General features: G+C 42.9%; 1 protein-coding gene across 1 annotated transcript in view; it reads right to left on the bottom strand.

Moving 5' to 3' along the window:
- Positions 1-6,205, bottom strand: part of ACTN2 (actinin alpha 2) — a 79,875-nt gene extending 73,670 nt beyond the window's left edge. Inside the window, exon 1 of the mRNA XM_022553127.2 lies at positions 6,080-6,205. Within this exon, the coding sequence (XP_022408835.1) occupies positions 6,080-6,205 (126 nt within the window). The remainder of the gene's footprint in view (positions 1-6,079) is intronic.
- Between the last annotated feature and the right edge of the window lie 13,245 nt (positions 6,206-19,450).

The following is a 19,450-nucleotide window of genomic DNA, read 5'->3' as shown; positions in this document are numbered from 1 at the left end:
ACCCATTTCTGGCACTCAAGGTTTTCCTTCCTTTGAACCAAGTCTAGCACAGTAGTTAGCAAGCGTTTTCCCCCTCATCTTTGCTTTCTGTTCTTTCTGGAAGAACTAGTACCGTTCCCACGGAAACAGCGGTACAATTCTGACTGTCCTCCAACGTATTCCGTACCAACTCCTCTGCTCATCACGGGAGTGCCTCCACCCACCCCAGAGCTGCACCTTTTCTGTAGCCCAGCTGCAGCAACCGACTGTAGGGCTTTCTGACAGTTTTCTGAAGCTGCTGTTCTTTAGGCTTCCCAGCTAAGAGTTCTATTCCTCCTCCCACACTCCCGCAAAATCGTATCTTGGGCTCAAGTTTCTTCCTTGGTGAATGTGGCTGAAGGGGTAGGGCAGACCCCAGGACACACTGCAGTGCCTAAGAGAAGATGCAGAAATCACAAAGAGTGATCTCCCCACCTTACAACTCCTGCACCTGTGGTTCTCCATAGGAAACCAAGGGCATCTTGAGAATAACAGCCCTTCTGGGGGCAGAGATTTCTTAGGGCTCATACAAGATTCTGCCTTTGCAAGCCTGCCCATCAGCAACTCTCCCTGGACATCAAAGGCTGCCTGAAACTCCAGCCCTGCATTTAGGCAATGGCCACCTGGACACACAACTTGCCCCTCAGCACTCAGCCCCTGCACTGAATGATACATCCTGTAAATGGTCAGCCCTCCACCCAGACAGCTCTCCTGGTTAGATAAGCAGACACTCCTCATGAGTTTGTTACTTGTCAATATCACTATCTTGAGTTTTAAGCCCAGGAGCTCTAATGGTGAGATCATGTCTGCTTAACTGGATTTATACAACAGCCTGCCATGCAACAACATGGGGTTATTTAATACTTTTTATAATCCCTCCTGATCACTCTCAAATTGATGGCTTCCTCACCACTGCTTCTAATCCTCACCACCTTAAACGTATCATTCCCGTAATGGACTTCTACCTGGGTCCCCCACCTCAGCCCTTCACCCACTGCAATTTATTCTGCAAACAATATTCTACTTGAAGCATGGCTCTTCCTGGCTCAAATATTCCCAGAGCTCTGCGCTGCTTGAAGAACGAAGTCCACGCTCACCCTGGCATCCTAGGTCCTCTGTAAACTGGCCCCGGATTACCTATGCAATTTTCTCTCTAGATCTGAATCTGTATCTTTAGCTTCAGTTAAGACTAGACTGTCCACTCTATTTCTCTAGCCAGGAATGTTCTGTTTCTCTCTCCTCGCCACCCAGCTAGTATTTAGTTACTCCTCAAATTAAGGCCCACCCCAAGCTCTACTCCCTTGTAAAGCTGTTTCCCCATTATCCTCACCCACAAGGGTTTTCCTTATTCGATCTCCTAAATTTTTTGCTCTTTATACAACAAGCACCCGGCACTTAATTGTTATTAAACAATTTCTTGTTCTAAGTGTGGAAGCGTGTAAACCCTACCTTTAAAGGTACATGGGGGGAGGAGGTACTAGGAAGTTACTGTTTAACAGACACAGAGTTTAACTTGGGGGTGAGATGGAAAAGTTCTGGAGATGGATGGTGGTGATGGTTGCACAACAACGTGAATGTATTAATGTCACTGAATTGTACACCTAAAAATGGTTAAAATGGTAAATTTTACGTTATGTAGATTTTACCACAATTTTTTTGAAAAGTACATCCAAGTCACTAAAGAACAAATCACGTGCTTCTTCAACCTCACAAATTCAATCACAGTGCTAACTACTACGACACCACCTGATGAAATTAATTATTGGCTGCACTAGGATAGTAATAATATTTGAACATTTACAGATCCCTGTACAGCGTACAAAGCCCCTTCGACGTAAACTAGTTTGACCATTTGATTCTGAAAAACTCTGTGAGGCAAGAAAGACAGGAATCCCTTATCTTTATTTTCTAGGTGAAGAGATGGAACTTCAAAGGCTTAGTGACTTGATTACGGCCAAACAGAGGGTACCAGGCAGAGCTGAGATTCATCTGGGTCTCATGAATCTGAGACACTTCCCAGGCCCCTCGTTAATCGTTCACCTCGTTGGAACAATTTGTGCCTTTTTTCCCCCAGGGAAAATTCCCGCAAGAGCGTACTCCACTGTGCAGGGGAGAAGAGCCTTGACCTGCACCCTTAACCAGCAGTTGCTCCTTGAGACACAGAAAGGGGCAACTGGCAGGTTCTGGATCCTCTATTTAATCCAACCTGTGCGCAGCTGCTTCCACACAAGCGTCCCTCCCCACTGCCTGACCCCACGTGGCAACATTTCAGCCTGATGACAGGACAGGCAGCAGGTGTGCTGAGCACAACAGTGAGCCGCTCCACCTAAACTGTGACTCTGCGGAAGAACTTGCATTTCTTTAGGAACAATGAAAACGAATCAGAATTCTGAATGTGGAATAAATGAACAACTCTCTTATGCTCTCCACAGCTGGTGAAAAAGAGTATTGATCACCTAGCCCTATACAGATTAAGGATGTAAGGGCCCTTTATGTATCGAAACACACAGTCATTTCCTTAAAAGGTCTGTTCTAGCCTCCCAGAGTGGTGAAGGACAGCGCCCTGTGCCCACGGAGATAGCACACATATTCAGCATTGCTGTTCTGACAAGTCACCTCCCGATTAGGCCTCAGTTGAATTAAAGGCTGAATGTGCTCTTTGCTTCCAGGAGAAGCTTACTTCTAAACACCAAAGCTCTAGAAGTTTCAGAAGTCCACTAAAGAGAGCTTCATTTATGTGACTACAAATATTCTTAAACACCCCTGAAAGAGGAGAGCACTTTGAAATGCCTGTACATACTCATGCTAAATTCAACATCTTCTAAATTGCCTTTCTTTTGGAAAAAGCACTGCATGTCTTCAAAAAATTGAAAACCAATCATTGCCACAAGATCCAGAAATTCCACTTCTAGGTATCTAACCAAAAAAACCCGGAAGCGGGGGCATGAAGAGATATTTGTACACCCATGTTCACAGCAGCATTATTTACAATAACCAAAAGGTAGAAGCAATCCACGTGTGCATCAATCAATGAATGGATAAACAAAATGTGGTCCATACAGTGAGTGAAATATTATTCAGCCTTAAAAAGGAAGGAAATTCTGACACATGACACAACATGGATGAACCTTGAGGACATTATGCTAAGTGAAGTAAGCCAGATGCAAAAGGACAAATAGTGTGTGATTCCACCCATATGAGGTCCCCAGGGGTCAAATCCATGGAGACAGAAGGTAGAAGGGTGGTTGCCAGGGGCTGGGGGGTGGGGAGGATAGAAAGTTATTGTTTTATACAGAGTTTAATTTTGCAAGATGAAGACTGATTGGAGAAGATTTTGGAGATTGATTGCACAACAATGTGAATGTACATAGCACGCCTGAACTGGACGCTTTAACATGGTTAAGATTGGGCTTCCCTGGTGGCGCAGTGGTTGAGAGTCCGCCTGCCGATGCAGGGGACACGGGTTTGTGCCCCGGTCCGGGAGGATCCCACGTGCCGCGGAGCGGCTGGGCCCGTGAGCCATGGCTGCTGAGCCTGCGCGTCCGGAGCCTGTGCTCCGCAACGGGAGAGGCCAAAACAGTAAGAGGCCTGCGTAACACACACACACAAAAAATTTTAAATGGTTAAGATGGTAAATTTTATGTAAAAAAAAAAAAAAGATCTCCCATCACATACACACACAGCACTACAGTTTTACTAAGTCCTTCTGTAGCAAGGCATTCCATACCGGAGCAAGGTTTACCACAGCCCATGAGACTCTGTGAACTGTGGATATAATTAGGTCCCTCATCCATTATAACGCTACAGACGTCATCATGTGTTACCAGCATCTGTTGACAGATCTCATACCCAGCATATCATTGAAACGGCAAGTGTGGAAAAGGTAGCCCACAATAGAAACAATGGCATTTTATCCCTGTCCTGTTCCAGCAGTTTGGCTCACAGGACATAAATAGAGGCTACTGCTCTGGCTGCCCGGACCTCACAGTTCAGTATTACTTTACTGACTTGAGTGGGTTCTCTACCAAAAGTAGAAACAGAGGATCTTCTGGATCTGTTCAGGTCTGTGTCCTAACGTAATGTTTGGCTCTGTTTTGTTTGTCACTAAAGTCACAACACAGCACTCAACCTACCTGAGAAAACAGATGACATATGTCTGTTTTTTAATATATAATATACAAGTGCTATACAATTATAATAATATATTCATGCAGGAACCCCAAACTTGAAAAAAATCACAATGAAATTATATCCAAAAATACTGTGAATTAAAAAATATATATAATTATATATATTAAAAATAATTTTAAAATTATATGTATATGACAGAAGACATATATCAATGTTGTCTTTGGAAACTATAATTAACTCTATCCTGTACTGTAATTTTAAAAAATCAACAGAAACCACTGTGATTAGACTATTACTTTCAAAAATGATGGGCAGACTACCTGTCCAATTCCTTAGCTATTTTGCTCTTCCTCATGAGGAAAAAAAAAAGCAATCTCTGCAACAAAGACTTAAGACTTTTTTTAAAATCCATGAAAAAATGTAGTAATCAAAATTGTGGGGAAAATTTTTAAAAAGAAACACTCACTGTTAAAAATTAAAGCAACTATTTAACTTCTTTCTCATTGATGCAGCAATTAGCTCAGATGACAAACTAATAATAACAACACATTAATAATCCTCAAGCCAGGTGTTTAAAAAATTGTAGAAGGTTTGAAATTTTATTCTCCTTTATAGACTCAACTTCTACTTATCACTCCCATTCTACTGTTTCCAAGAAGGCAGGGATGATGGAACTAAGGGGGAGAATGAAATGTAGCTAAATTAGAGCTTTAAAACAATAATAGTAAGTGGTTTTAAAAGAGAATAGAGAAAAAGAGAAAAGAGAAAAATCTTGATTTGAAAATATCATGGTTATTTTACAAATAACAAAAAAAACACCCTAAAATGGTTATCTGATAATTATCCAAATATGGGACCTCTCTCCTTCAGCTAACACTGTTGGGAGTATGTGTTTCCTATAGTCAGACACATTCACCAGGCACTATCAGATAATCACCCACAGTGGCAGCTACACAGAGCAATCCCAGGCACACAGATGGTCAACCGACGTTATCCACTTAATGGCAGGCCCTTAGAAGGGAAACCCACTTTGCCCCACCCCGAGAAAAATAGGAGGGAAAAGCAGAGGGCACTTTGCTTTTGCCAGGACACTGTCATCATAAGGTTGGGTGAGCAGGTCTGGGTTGGCATCCCTGACCCGGCCAGGCTCTGTGCCCAAACAGGAGGCGAGATTTAGCCTCCGGGTGAGCAGTCCCTAGAATTCTAGCCAAGGGGATCAAGAAGAAACCTTGAGATAGTGGAATGTTCCATTGGGCCCCCAGAGAGCACCAACCAACATGGGAAGGGAACTTTTAGAGCTGGCTGACTCCCTCGTCCCTGTGCGCTTACCTCAATGAACCGTAAATAGAGTGTGAAATAACTATTAATTTATCGGTGAATGTCTAGTGTTCTTACAGCATCTCTCTCCAGGGAACCCCAAAACATGTAATAAATGATTTTCAATTACTCTCTGAGGCAGCTCTGTGAAAATCGGAATGAAGCCGATGTTCTTTTGACGTCTTTTATTTGGGGAAAGACGGGTTAGGGGGAAATGGGACACAACGGGACCAGAAGACACAACTCTGTGGCCAAGGTCACAGACTCAAGGGGTCAGAAGCAGACCTGAGACTTTCACATTCTGGTCTAATGCAGGTTAAAACAGAAACGGCTGCACTGTTCTTCCCCTAACATTGTTCGTTTTGTGACTCTTATGTGACACACGCGCGCACCCACGCACAATCGTGCGCGCGCGCACTCACGACGCCCAGGTCCGTGCCTGTCCCTGGACTTTTCCCGGCTACGAGGACATGAGACAACACGACCCTCCATCAAGCTCCCTCCCGCTAGTCCACACGGTCGGCGGCGCCCCCGGGCGGTCGCCCCCCGGGGAAGGCGACACACAGACACGCGGGTCCAGCCCGCAGACGGCGGGCACGCAGCCCTGGCTGACCTTCCTCTGCTGCTTCTCCCAGGCCGGGTCGAGGAGCAGGTCGCGGTCCCACTCCTCCTCCTGGATCATGTACTCGTCATCTTCGTAGACGTAGTTGTACTGCACGCCGGGCTCGATCTGGTTCATGGCGCTCGGGTGGCCGGGGCTGCGGCGGGGCGCGCGGGGCTCGGGCGGTCGGACGGGCGGGCGGAGACGCGGCGGGGCCGGCGAGGCGCGCGGGGCTCGGCGGAGGCGCGGGCGGCGGACGGGCTGGCGGGCGCGGGGTGACCTTCGCGCGGTCCTCTCGGGGCGGCACGCCTGGGCGCTGGGTCGCGGGCGAAGCACCAGCTCGGGCTGCGGAGCAGCGGCCGCCCCGCTTAATACCCGCGCCGCCCGTCACGTGGCCGCCCGGCCGCGCCCCAACCCCCCGCCCCGCCCGGGCCTCCGCCCGCCCCGCCCCGCCCCGGCCTCCGCCCGCCCCCGCCCCCGCCCCCGCCCCTCCGAGCACTTGCTGGCGGGCAGCGGGGCCAGCCGGTTCGCGTCCGCGTTCCCGGTGCTGCCCCAAACCTCCGGCGCTGCGAGCTGAGGCCGCCGGCACCAGCCCACGCCTCCCACCCACCCTCTGCCTCGCTGCGCGGCTGGACTTGCGGGCGCCCAGGTGGGTTACCCGGGTGAGTGGATGTTCGCGGATCAGAGGAGGGACACACGGCCTGGGCTCCTGACCACCCCCAGCACATCCAAGTTGTCCAGCGTATTCACGTTTTCCATATATTCCCACATATTCATAGATACCACACACATACACCCCTAAAAAGTAAAGTTTAGAAGCTACGGCATCCCCTTTCTTCCTCCTCTCCTCCCTGCCCTCACCTGCGGAAACCGAGGCAAGGGAGTTGGCCCAGCCATGTTAAAAAGTCAGGAACCAAACCAAAGGCAGGAAGTGTCTGCTCTCACCTGCCAGTCTTAAAACAACTGACAACTGAGGACAAGCAGCCAGCTTCATGTTACATTTCCATCTCCCCCTGATGTGTTGCACTTAAGGCTTTTCCTCCCTATCGTCCTGGCTGGCTGTTTCCTGTGCCTTATGCCCCTATAGGAACCAAGATGAGGTCCCTTGAAGAGGAGGTTGAAATTTTTTTATCACATATGTGTTAGACACCGGGAATCCAGAGGCCAGCTGACAGGCAGGGCACTTGCCTCGTGCAACTTATGTCCAAATTGAATAAAAGTTGCCCACCGCTGCTACACAACTGTGGTTCAGGTCTACTACTTTGTTGACAGATTTCAAGCCAAAAGTATGTCTGGATTCATCATTGTTCCTTAGAATTTTTACATCACTTAGTTTTATTTTTTTGAGCTTTCTGCAGAAAAACTTTGACAAATTAGCAAATATATCATGCTAACATTTTTTTAAAACATGCCCACTAGAATATGAACTCCATGAGGCCAGGGCTTTTGTCCTGTTCACAGCTGTAATCCCCAGAAACCACTAGGTGCTCAAGTATTTGTTGACAAAATAAGTATCCTTAGAAACAGTGACTGAGCTAATTTGCTTGGATTTAAATTTAAAATTTAAAGTTTAAATTTTGGATTAAAATTATAATCTCTAAACAAGTTTATGAGTAAATTTAATTATTAGAAACTGGACCAGCAATTACAAAAACTGTTAATGTTAGGCTTCAAAAATTGTGGGGACTTCAGGTTCCAGTTGAGATGTATTAAAACACACCAGATTTACAATGCTGCCTGAAACAACTAAAATCTGGAGGAAAATATATTAAGCAAAGCTTTTTAAGACATTGACCATCAGGCAATGAAAGATGATGATCCCTGAGAGGCAGAAAACAAATGACATGAGCACTCTGATTGCCCCAGGTTATTGCCTGGAGAAGGTTTCCAAGATGTACCAGAATAAGGGGAACCCAGGCATAGCTCAGTGGTCTCCCTCAACTGTGAGTTCAGAGAGACAGAGGCAGGTAGAGTTTGCAAGGCCAGCTGCAGAAGAGGAGAGAGCTGCAAAGAGAGAGAGAACCCTGGAGATTTGCAGAGGGTCTCCCTTGAGTCTTATCAGTGAATGTGTGGGAGAAAAACACCTGAGGCCAAGGAAGGAAGCACCCAAAAAGATTAGAAGGAATGATTCTTAGAATTTCCAAAGGGCTGGGAATAGTTCCTGTTTCCATTCATAATTCACAGGGCATTAGATAGAGTGTTCAGAAGTGGGGGGGTGGGGAAAGGGGCATTAGGCTTAAACTAAATGATGTACTGGTGCTACCTGAAAAAGCACAAAAGCAAGACCTGAAAGGGTCAAACTGTTTCCGAGTCACGTAACTGTGTCCCAGAACAAAGCTGAACACGTAGCAATACACGAACATTCAACACTTAAGGTAAATTTTGCGGTTTCTGGCATCTATCAAATATTACCAAGTGTGCAAAGAAACAGGAAAGTATGATCTCTAATGAGGAGAACAATCAATCAAAACTGATCCAGGGACTTCCCTGGCAGTCCAGTGGTTAAGACTCCATGCGTCCAATGCAGGGGGTACAGGTTCAATCCCTGGTCAGGGAACTAAGATCCCACATGCCCCGTGGCATGGCAAAAAACAACAACAACAACAACAAAAACCGATCCAAAATTGGCACATGATTGATAGAGTTAGTAGAAAAGAACACTAAAAGCAACTATTACTGTATTCCATGTATTCAAGAAGCTAAAAGAAAGATTGAACATGCTATGTAGAGACATGGAAGATTAAAAAAAGACCCAAATTGAATATCTAGAGATGAAAAGTACAACATCTGAGATTAAAAATACCCTGAATGGGATTAACTACAGGGTAGACAAGAAAAGATGAATGAACTTGAAGACTTAGCAATAGAAACAATGCAATATGAAACATGGAGAGGAAAAAAAAAAGACTTAAAAAAGTAAGCAGAGGATGAGTGAGATGGGAAAACTTTAAGCAGCCTAATATTTATGTAATTGGAGTCCCTGAAGTGGGAGGACAGGAAAAAAACAAACAAACTTTAAGAAATAACAGCTAAAGTTAAGAAATTAATAAAGCAACTTCTACTTCTGGCCAAGCGGAGGGCTCCCTGAGTTGAGGACATGAAGCTGAGAGTACGGGGAGAAGAAGGCAGCTAGTATTCATAGGATAAAGTATCAGAGAGGAGAGGGCCACACACAGAGAGAGCTCTGGAGATCTTCGGAGTGTCCCACCTGAGCGTGTACTGATCAGAGCATGCTTGTGAAGAAGCCACCAAAGTCCAAGGAAAGAGCCATCTGAGAGGATTAGAGGGAGCAGTGCATGGCATTCACACAGGGCCAGGTGGGTGCCTGCTTCAACCACAGGACTGCAGAAACGTTTAATTCCCAGAGCATTGAGTAGAGGACGTAAGGTCTTGCTTCAGTAGTGTAGAATGAATTATTCCTAGATTGGTAGTGGTATGGAATTAATTATTCCTAGACTAGTCCTAGAATGACCACTGCTCTAAACTGGCCTAAAAAAATCATAAAACAATCATGAAATCATAAAAGCAAGACCCAAAAGGATAAAACTGTTTTCCAAGTAACTTGTTTGCAAGTTAACTGTTTCCAAGCAACTGAACTACATCACAGAACAAAGCTCAAGATTTATAAGAACACAAAAATATCCAGCACTCCACAAGGTAAAAATTACAAATATCTGGCGCCCAAAGATTCCCACCGATACAAAGAAGCAGGAAAACACAACCCATAATGAAAATAGCAAATCAATCAAAACTGATCGAGGGCTGACATAGATGTTAGAGATAACAGACGAGGACGCTAAAACAGTTATTACGGCTGTATTCCATATGTTCAAAAAGTTAAAGAGAAACATGGAAGATTCTTTTTTTTAAAGATCCAAATGAAACTTCTAGTAATAAAACTATAATATCTGAGATGAAAAATACACCGAATGGGATTAAGGGCAGGTTAGAGATTGCAGAAGAAAAGATCAGTGAATTTGAAAGCATAGAAATAGAAGGTATCCAAGGCGCTTCCCTGGTGGCGCAGTGGTTAAGAATCCGCCTGCCAATGCAGGGGACATGGGTTCGAGCCCTGGTCCGGGAAGAGCCCACATGCCGCGGAGCAACTAAGCCCGTGTGCCACAACTACTGAGCCTGCACTCTAGAGCTCGTGAGCCACAATTACTGAGCCTATACTCTAGAGCTCGCGAGCCACAACTACTGAGCCCGTGTGCCATAACAAGAGAAGCCACCGCAACGAAGGGTAGCCCCCACTCGCCGCAACTAGAGAAAGCCCGCCAGCAGTAACAAAGACCCAACACAGCCAAAAATAAATTAATTAATTAAAAAAAAATAGAAGCTATTCAAAAGAAATACAGAAAGAAAAAAATAATCCAGAAGATTCAAAAGAACTCCAGTGACCTTGTTGGGGGGTAATCCACCATGGGTCCTGAGTATGCCTGCACATTCTTGCAGGTATGCCAGAATTGCAGAACCCTGGCCACTTTATCCAGGCAATTTCACCAGGTTGTATTTGCAATGAGCAATCTTGACAGATGAGGTAATGTTCACCCCCTTGAACAAAGAACAGTCTTGCTTCTGCTTGCAATGAAAGTCATGAGTCCCCAAGCTCAGTCTTCCTCTCCTATAATGAAACCCACAGTGTGTGCAGGCTTCCATTATGGATCCTTTGAATCACCCCAATAGGGCTTAGGAATTATGGAAAACCAGCATGAGCAGCAAGATAGACCATATTCAGGGCCATAAAACAACTCTCAATAAATTTAAAAGGATATAAGTCTTACAGAGTATGGTCTCAGACCACAATAGGATTAAATTAGAAAGCAGAAACAGAGACCTCTAGAAGATCCCCAGATATTTGGCAATTCAATAACACATTTCTAGGTAATCCAAGGATAAAAGGAAAAATCAAAAGGGATATTAGAAAGCATTTTTTAACTGAATTAAAATGAAAACACTTTATATCAGAAGTTGTGGGGTGCCATTAAAGCAGTGCTTAGGGGGAAATTTATAGCACTAAATGCCTATATTAAAAAAGAAGAAGGATCTTACATTAGTAACCTCAACTTCCACCTTAAAAACTAGAAAAAAGAGCAGAGTAGGCAAAAGAAAGGAAATAATAAAGATCAATATAGAAATCAATAAAATAAATAAAACAGAAACCCAGTAAACTTAAAGCTGGTCCTCTGAGAAGATCAATAAAATTGATCCACTTCAGGCCACACTGTTGATCAGGAAAAAAAAAAGGGAAAAACCACAAATTATCTATATCAGGAATGAAAGAGGTCGCATCATTACCAATTCTATATACATTAAAACATAATAACAACTATTATTAATACTATTAACAACTATATTCCAATAAAGTCAACAGTTTAGATGAAATAGACAAATTCCTTTAATGACACAAGCTACTAAACTCACTCAAGAAGTAAAAAATTGGAATGGCCCTATATCTGTTAAAGAAACTCAATTTGTAGTTTAAAACACCCCTCTCTTCCATCACAGGCACACAAAAACTCTTAAGGCCCAGATGACTTCTGTAGTGAATTCAATCAAACATTTTCTTTTAATTTTATTTATTTATTTGTTTGTTTATTTTGGCTGCGTTGGGTCTTCGTTGCTGCGCGCGCGCTTTCTCTAGCTGCGGCGAGCTGGGGCTACTCTTCATTGCAGTGCGCGGGCTTCTCATTGCAGTGGCTTCTCTTGTTGTGGAGCACAGGCTCTAGGCGCATGGGTTTCAGTAGTTGTGTCACACGGGCTTCCGTAGTTGTGGCTCGTGGGCTCTAGAGCACAGGCTCAGTAGTTGTGGTGCACGGGCTTAGTTGCTCCACAGCATGTGGGGTCTTCCCAGACCATGACTCGGACCCGTGTCCCCTGCATTGGCAGATGTATTCTTAACCATTGCACCACCAGGGAAGACCTGGTTATACATAACCAGGAAACTGAAGAGAAGGGACTACATCCCAACTCATTCTATAAGACCAGTATTGGTCTGATACCAAAGGTAGGTAAAGATGTTACAAAAAAAGGAAAACTACAGATCAATATCTCTCATGAAAATTGATGCAGAAATCCTCAACAGGGGCTTCCCTGGTGGCGCAGTGGTTGAGAGTCCGCCTGCTGATGCAGGGGACACGGCTTCGTGCCCCGGTCCTGGAAGATCCCACATGCCACGGAGTGGCTGGGCCCGTGAGCCATGGCCGCCGAGCCTGCGCGTCCGGAGTCTGTGCTCCGCAACGGGAGAGGCCACAACAGTGAGAGGCCCACGTACCGCAAAAAAAAAAAAAAAAATCCTCAACAAAATTTTACCAATTCAATCCCTGATGATCAAGTGGGATTTATTCCAGGAATTCAGGGTTGATTTAAATATTCAAAAATCAATTAATTTAATTTATCATATAAGCAGACTAAAAAGAAAAACCATTGATCATCTCAATAGATACAAAAAAATTTGACAAATTCCAACATTCATTACTGATAAAACCCTCAGCAAATTGGAATGGAAGGGAACTTTCTGAACCTGAAAAGGGGCATCTATTTAAAAATAAAAAACTATAGCTAACACCATACTTAATTTTGAAAAACTGAATGCTTTCTCCCTAAAATCAGGAACTAATCAGGAACAAAACTGTTAATGTCTGCTCTCACAACTTCTATTCAACATTGTACTGGTGATTCTAACCCAGGGCAATCAGGTAAAAAAAAGAAATAGTCATCAAGATTGGAAAAGAAGTAAAACTGTATTTTTTTAAATAAATTTATTTTATTTATTTATTTTTGGCTGCTTTGGGTCTTCATTGCTGTGCCCGGGCTCTCTCTAGTTGCGGTGCACGGGCTTCTCATTGCGGTGGCTTCTCTTGTTGTGGCGCGCAGGCTCTAGGCACGCAGGCTTCAGTAGTTGTGGCATGAGGGCTCAGTAATTGTGTCTCGCGGGCTCTAGAGCACAGGCTCAATAGTTGTGGCACACGGGCTTAGTTGCTCCGCAGCATGTGGGATCTTCCTGGACCAGGGATCAAACCCATGTCCCCTGCATTGGCAGGCAGATTCTTAACCATTGCACCACCAGGGAAGTCCCATAAAACTGTATTTATTCACAGACAATGATCATCTATGTAAAAAATCCAATGGGATCATCAAAAAAGTTACTAGAACTAATAAGTTAATTTATCAAAGTTGCAGTGTACAAGATCAATATACAAAAAATCAACACTATTAAGACATATCCTGATCCAAATGGCTTCACTGGCAAATTTTAACAGAATTTAAAACAGAAATACCTCTAATCCTACACATTCTCTTCCAGATAATAGAAGAGGCAGGAACACTTCCCAACTCGTTTTATGAAGCCAGCATTATCTTGGTACCCAAACCAGACAAAGACAGTGCAAAAAAAAAGGGAGCGAGAGAAAACTATTCTAATTAGTCTATTCCAATTGGACTCTTCCAAATAGACCAGTTTCCCTCATGAACTTTGATACAAAAGTCCTCAATGAATTATTAGCAAACTGAACTGGTTATGTATAAAAAGAATAAAGACATTTGCAAATCACATATCCAACAAAGAGCTTATATCCAAAATATATTTTTAAAACTCTCTTCATGCAACACTAAGAAAACAATCAACCCAGTAAAAAGATGGTCAAATGGCTTGAACAGATAATTCACCTGAGAGGATATACTACCAGCTTACCTTGTTTTCTTGTGCTTCACTTTGTTGCTCTTTGCAGAGACTGCTTTTTTTTTTTTAACAAATTGAAGGTTTGTGGCAACCCTGCACTGAGTAAGTCTATTGGTGCCAATTTTTTCTGACAGCATTTGCTCACTTCATGTCTTTGTGTCACATTTTGGTAATTCAATATTTCAGACTTTTTCATTATTATTATATTTGTTATGCTGATCTGTGATCAGTGATCTTTGATGTTCCTGTTGTCATTGTGTTGAGGTGCCATGAACTGTGCCCAGGATGGCAAATTTAATCAGTGAATGTTGTGTGTGTTTCCTGACTACTCTGCCGACTGGCCATTTCCCCATCTCTCTCCCTCTCCTCGGGCCTTCCTATTCTCTGAGACACAATATTGAAATCAGGCCACTTAAACCCAACAGTGGCCTCTAAGTGTGTTCAAGTGGAAGGAAGAGTTGCACATCTCTTTTTTTAAATCAAAAGCTAGAAATGATTAAGCTTAGGGAGGGAGGCATGTCAAAAGCCAAGACAGGCTAAAAGCGAGGCATCTTGTGCCAAGCAGTGAGCAAAGGTTGTGAATGCAACGGAGAAGTTCTTGGAGGAAATTAAAAGTGCTGCCCCAGTGAACACACAAATGATGAGAAAGTGAAACAGCCTTATTGCTAAGACAGAGAAAGTTGTAGTGGTCTGGATAAAAGAACAAACCAGCCACAACGTTCCCTTAAGCCAAAGCCTGATCCAGAGCAAAGCCCTAACTCTTCAATTCTATGGCTGACAGAAGTGAGGAAGCTTCTTCTCAGATGCCATCTCCATAACATGAAAGTACAGGGTGAAGCAGCAAGGGCTGATCTAGAAGCTGCTGCAAGTTATCTAGAATATCTAGCTAAGAGAATTAATGAAGGTGGCTACACTAAACAATAGGTTTTCCATGTAGATGAAACAGCCTTATACTGGAAGAAGACAGCACCTAGGACTTTCATAGCAAGAGAGGAGAAGTCGATGCCTCACTTCAAATTTTCAAAGGAGTGGCTGACTCTCTTATTAGAGGCTAATGCAGCTGATGACTTTAAGCTGAAGCCAGTGCTCATTTACCATTCCAAAAATCCTGGGGCCTTAAGAATTATGCTAAATCTTCTCTGACTCTATAAATGGAACAATAAAGCCAGGATGACGGCACATCTGTTGACAACATGGTTTACTGAATATTTTAAGCCCATTGTCGAGGCACTGCACAGGAAAAAAAAACATTCCTTTCAAAACATTACTGCTCAATGATAATGCACCTGGTCATGCAAGAGCTCTGCTGGAGATGTACAACGAGATTAATGTTGTTTTCGTGCCTGCTAACACAACATCCATTCTGCATCCCATTGATCAAAGAGTAATTTCAACTTTCAAGTCTTATTATTTAAGAAATATATTGTTTAAGGCTATAGCTGCCATAGATAGTGATTCCTCTGATGGATCTGGACAAAGTCAATTGAAAACCTGAGAAGGATTCACTATTCTAGATGCCATTAAGATCATTCACGATTCATGGGAAGAGGTCAAAATATCAACAACAGGACTTTGGAAGAAGTTGATTCCAACCTTCATAGATGACTCTGAGGGGTTCAAGATTTCAGTGGAGGAAGTAATAGAAGAGAAGTAGAATTTGAAGTGAAGCCTGAAGATATGACTGAATTGCTGCAATCTCACAATAAAACTTTAACAGATGAGGAGTTGCTTCTTACGGATGAGCAAAGAAAGTGGTTTCTTGAGATGGAATCTACTCCTGGTGAAGATGCTATGAAAATTGTTGAAATGACAACAAAGGATTTAAATATTACACAAATTTAGTTGATAGAGCAGCGGCAGGGTTTGAAAGAACTGTCTCCAATTTTGAAAGAAGTTCTACTGTGGGTAAAATGCTATCAAACAGCATTGCAGAGAAATTGTTCATGGAAGGAAGAGTCAATTGATGGCAAACTTCCTTGTTGTCTTATTGTAAGAAATTGCCACTGCCACCCCAGGCTCAGCAACCACCACCCATCAACACCAAGGCAAGACCCTCCACCAGCAAAAAGATTACAACTTGCTGAAGGCTCAGATGATGGTTAGCATTTTTAAACAATAAAATTTATAAAATCTCTACCCTTCCTTTGGCCCCTTCTCCCCAACTCCTCCCACCTACATGTAAAGATTGGTCAAGGACAGGTGAATGGATAAAGAAGATGTGGTATATATATATATATATATATATATATATATATATATATATATATAATGGAATATTACTCAGCCATAAAAAAGAATGAAACAATGTCATTTGCAGCAACATGGATGGACCTAGAGATTATCATACTAAGTGAAGTAAGTCAGAAAGAGAAAGACAAATATCATATGATATCACTTATATGTGGAATCTAAAATATGATACAAATGAACTTATTTATACAACAGACTCATAGTTATAGAAAACAAACTTATGGTTACCAAAGGGGAAAGGTGGGGAGGGACAAATTAGGAGCTTGGGATTCACAAACACACACCATATATATAAAATAAATAACAAGGACCTACTGTATAGCACAGGGAAGTATATTCAATAGTTCAATATTTCAAAGAATTTGGAAAAGAATACACACACACACACACACACACATATATATAAAACTGAATCACTTTGCTGTACACCAGAAACTAACAAAACATTGTAAACCAACGACACTTCAGTTAAAAAAAGATTGATTGTCAAGAAGTTAAATCAACATTATTGAGACAATGCTGCCTTTAGGAAGAATGATCTACATGCAGTGATATAGAAACATATCCAAGATGGTATTACATTAAAAAAAGGAAGTTGTACAATCATTCATATAGTTTAATCTTATTTAAATTAAAAAAATTTATGGAAAAGCATCACATTTTTAAATATACATTTATAAAAAAACAAACAAATTGAAATAACCCCAGCACAGTCAAATAGCTCTACCTGCACACGCCACCCACCTGCCCTTTTTCACTCTCTTAAGAGACTCTGAACCTCATGGTAACTCAAGGAAACCGTAAACATCATCAACAGGAAAGAGAATGTGGGTTGATGCATGAATAAATGTTGGAAATGCCAAGGATTTCATGTTGTTTTAAGTCTGTTCTTAACAATAAGTAACAATAATTGGACTGAATTTTATCTCTTGTTTTTTTACCCACACTGCTTTCTGCTTCTGTGAAAAAGACCTAGGTGTCTTAACTGACAGCAAGTTCAATAGAAGCCAACTGTAGGCGGACCAAAAAAATCAAATGCAAAGTTAAACTGGATTAATAGATGTGATATTCAGTTCTAGATGATGCATTGTTCTCTGAGCTGGCGAGAACACAGCTGGAGTAATAAAGGCTATCATTTATTATAAATGTGATGTACTCCCTGTAAAAATACAAATAGTACAAAATGGTATGAAATAAATAGTCGAAGTCTCCGCATCTTTCCACCCCCTACCCATTTGCCATGGTTTGCTGATATGAAGAGCTTGGAGTGTTTTCTTCTAAATACAAACATTTTATAGACATATGTAATTTTCTTCCAGAAAAGAAATCACTTTTGCAACTTGCTTTTCATTTCTATTTCTTTTTTTTTTTTTTTTTTTGCGGTACGCGGGCGTCTCACTGCTGTGGCCTCTCCCGTCGCAGAGCACAGGCTCCGACGCGCAGGCTCAGCGGCCATGGCCCACGGGCCCAGCCGCTCCGCACGAACCCGCGTCCCCTGCATCGGCAGGCGGACTCCCAACAACTGCGCCACCAGGGAAGCCCCTGCTTTTCATTTCTAAATCACAGACATCAACATTTAGAGATGTTCCATAATTTCCTTAATCAACCCCCTACACATGGACATTTGTCTGTATCTGTAGGGTAGGTTCACAAAAATGGAATTTCTGGGTCAAAGAGCATATTTACAATTTTTGATAGGTAATCTCCAGAGAAGAGACCCTCTCCCTGCCCGAATTGCCCTTCTGGATTCACTCAAGCCAAGTTCACCCCAGGACAGCATTCTCCCACACCTGGTGGGGGGATGGTAGAAGACCGGAGGACACACAGTGTTAAGTCTACCTGTTCATAAACATCCATTTGTGCCAACTTTTATTGAGGCAATGTCTGAGATGGTCTTGTGAATTTGAGTTTAGGTTCTAGGTAGCAAGGTTTAATTTGGACTTTTGGAAAATGGGAACGCCTGGGTGGGTGGGATGTAGGATGTTAGATGGTAAAGGACAGAACACAGTGCTGGAAGAGAAGAAGGAAGTGAGAAATGTGGGCGAAGACTTTTACGTACTTCGTAATTTTGATAGAACTTGGGTAATGGCTGGAATAATTCCTTAAAAGCTCTCTAATGCCGTTGGCAGATTTATGGTTCTACAGGGTGCCAGGGCCTGAATTTTGGATCTTTCTAACATGATAATCCAATTATGAGCCGTTAGTAAATTCTCCAGTAGCTCCCCCCTGTCTTATAGACCAGGTCTACACTGTCCAGTGCAGTACACGAGGCCCCTTCTCAGGGTCTGCCCCAGCCCTCCTGTGATGTGTCTGCTCTTACTTCCTGCTCTGCCCCACCCCACCACCTCACGTTAGATTCTCACCCTCAGGGCTCTAACAGGCATCCGTGCCTTTGCATGTGTTTTTCCTTCTTCCTAAATACCGACTCCAGCTTAGGTACCTGGAAAACTCCTGCTCAACTTTCACATCTCAGCTCAAACCCCACCTCCTCTGTAAATTCTGCCTTGTCTCGCCTGATCAGACCTGAGTCCCATCTTCCTTTACACCCATGCATTTGTACAAACTCCCATCACAGCTACTAAATGATTCTACTGTTTAGCCCTTCATTTGTGATTCTCTCCCCTTTAGTCTGTGAGCTCCTTGAAGGTAAGAGCAATTTGCTTTTTTCTTTGTATCCCCAGCACCTATCCAGGTCCTTGGTACTAAGAACCTGCTCAAAAAATATTTGCTGAATAAAGGAGTGACCTTCTTGACCTGCCTTGTCCGGATTGTTCGGCTGCAACAGAGCTGATTCAGAGAACAGAGGAACTTCTGGAAGTTTCTCACTTGTATGGGAGTATTCCTAAATTGGAGTGGTCCAGGGAAGTGGGTCATTCAAGAACAAGAGTTGAACCTACTTTTCCCCAAGCACAGGTCTGGCAAATTCTTTTGCCTTGGGTTTCCTTACGCTCTCTTGGGGAGAATCACTAAATTCAAAATTGCATCAGACTGCAACTAGAGATTATCATACTAAGTGAAGTAAGTCAGAAAGAAAGACAAATACCGTAATATATCATTTATATGTGGAATCTAAAATATGGCACAAATGAACCTATCTGCAAAACAGAAACACACTCACAGACATAGAGAACAGACTTGTGCTTGCCAAGGGGAAGCGGGAGGGAAGGGCTGAGAGACTGGGATGAGCAGATGTAAACTATTATATATAGGGTGGATAAACAACAAGGTCCTACTGAATAGCACAGGGAACTATATTCAATACCCTGTGATAAACCATAATGGAAAAGAGTACAAAAAAAAAGAATGTCTCTATGCGTGTAACTGAGTCACTTTGCTGCACAGCAAAGATTGCCACAACTTTGTAAATCAACTATACTTTTTTTAAAAAAAATTTTTTAAAAATTGCACCAGAGGATATTTGCCTAGCTTGGATCAGAATCTACCAGTTAAAA

Source organism: Delphinapterus leucas, chromosome 16, assembly GCF_059928025.1.
Source record: "Delphinapterus leucas isolate spDelLeu-1000000601 "Yukka" chromosome 16, BTC_Dleu_Yukka2, whole genome shotgun sequence".
In the NCBI taxonomy this organism is placed as follows: domain Eukaryota; kingdom Metazoa; phylum Chordata; class Mammalia; order Artiodactyla; family Monodontidae; genus Delphinapterus; species Delphinapterus leucas.
This window is presented reverse-complemented; position numbering and strand designations above follow the sequence as displayed.